The following is a 1,811-nucleotide window of genomic DNA, read 5'->3' as shown; positions in this document are numbered from 1 at the left end:
ACAAACGCCTCTCCACAGTCTCATGGCTAATAGTCTGGATTTCACCCTGAGTGAAAGCGGTGAACCACTGACCCACTGACTATCATGAGCTGTGTTTAAGATTCACATATTCAGTAGGAACCGATATGCTTGGCACTGAAAGTGTAGGGAAGTTGTAAAGTACTGACAGACAGACAAATTTTTATGTGATTTATTTACAGTAAATATAATATTGAAGAACACCAACCTTAAAATGGTTTCCATATTTCTTTCTTCTTTGTAGATCTGTAGCTTGTTTGGGGATAAAGAGAGGAAGAATCATGGGACCTGGAACATGGAGCCTATTTATTCTGCTTGGTTTGGCCCTCTGGAGCAACAGCCAAGCCCTCACCAAAAACCCCATCCTCTCCCGGATACGAAGGGCTCCAGAGGCCAGCGGAGAAAACAAAAAGTGCTCTTACACCTTCCTGGTCCCTGAACAGAAGATCACAGGCCCCATCTGTGCCGCCCGCGGTTACTCAACCGATAAGGACAGAGTGACGCGCCTGGACGTGGCTGCAGTGCGCGACCTTCTGTCAAAGCAGCGTCGGGAGATGGAGACTTTGAAGCTGGTGGTGGATGTGGATGGCAACTTGGTAAATGAGATGAAGCTATTGAGGAAAGAGAGCAGGAACATGAACTCCAGGGTGACCCAACTCTACATGCAGCTGCTGCATGAGATCATCAGGAAGAGGGACAACTCACTGGAGCTGGCCCAGCTGGAGACACGCATCCTTAATGCCACCACTGAGTCACTACGTCTGGCCTCCAGGTACAGGGAACTGGAGGCCAAATACGCAGCCCTGTCTGCAGTGGTGAACAACCAGTCAGTGCTGATTGGAGCGCTGGAAGAGCGTTGTATGCAGGTGTACAGCCGCAGACACGAGCACCCACCCATGGGACCTCCTCTGGTGCAGGTGGTGCCTGAGAACATTCCTGTCAATGTGCCACGTTTCACCAATGAGATCCAGAGGGACCACACTCGAGGGTTTGCTCGGGAAAGAGGCTCTCGCTCTGGGCCATCACCCACAAGTGGTACCCTGGAAGTCCAGAAACCCCCCGAGAGAAACTTCAGCGCTGAAGGTGAGTGAGTTAGTGAGTGATCCATCCAAACATCCATCCATCCATCCAAACATCCATCCAAACATCCATCCATCCATCCATCCAAACATCCATCCATCCATCCATCCATCCATCCATCCATCCATCCAAACATCCATCCATCCATCCATCCAAACATCCAAACATCCATCCAAACATCCATCCATCCAAACATCCATCCATCCATCCAAACATCCATCTATCCATCATAGAATTCCAAAACAGTCAGGGTGAAATGTAGAGCAGTCATGACTTTGCAGGCCAACCATAACAAAGTAATAATCTCCGACTTTGAATACAGCTGCAGGTGGGCTGGTGGCCTCATTTTCAAAGGTTAGAGATTTGCAAATTCAGCTGGAACTCTGCTCCCCACTCAACAGAAAGAACACAAACCAGGGTGGAAATAAAAATGTTGTAATGTCTGAATTGAGGCAGGGGACTTAAACCAAAGCAAAGAAAGACCTAACCAGTGTGACTTTGCTCATCAACAGAAATTCCTGACGCATTTAAATTTGCCCTCGCCCAAGAATAATAAAGTACGTAGGATTTCGCTGCAGCTGTGTATGAAAACGATCCTGTACAAGACTGTTCCATTGCATGTGAGATGTAGACAAAACCCAGGCTGCTGTGATAGGCTCCTGCAAACCACAAAGTAGATGCACTTCTGCTATACTTCATGAGGTGAATGGACT

The 1,811-nt window shown here is 48.0% G+C and overlaps 1 protein-coding gene across 1 annotated transcript in view; it reads left to right on the top strand.

Annotated features, from left to right (window-relative positions):
• Positions 1–266: 266 nt before the first annotated feature.
• angptl1b (angiopoietin-like 1b) overlaps positions 267–1,811 on the top strand; it is a 7,841-nt gene continuing 6,296 nt past the window's right edge. The window contains exon 1 of the mRNA XM_023421797.2: positions 267–1,101. Within this exon, the coding sequence (XP_023277565.1) occupies positions 300–1,101 (802 nt within the window). The 5' untranslated portion in view covers positions 267–299. The remainder of the gene's footprint in view (positions 1,102–1,811) is intronic.

The sequence above is a fragment of the Seriola lalandi genome, unplaced genomic scaffold (genome assembly GCF_002814215.2).
Source record: "Seriola lalandi dorsalis isolate HSWRI2012SDOR001 ecotype SW California unplaced genomic scaffold, Sedor1 jcf7180002054677, whole genome shotgun sequence".
Taxonomy (NCBI): domain Eukaryota; kingdom Metazoa; phylum Chordata; class Actinopteri; order Carangiformes; family Carangidae; genus Seriola; species Seriola lalandi.
This window is presented reverse-complemented; position numbering and strand designations above follow the sequence as displayed.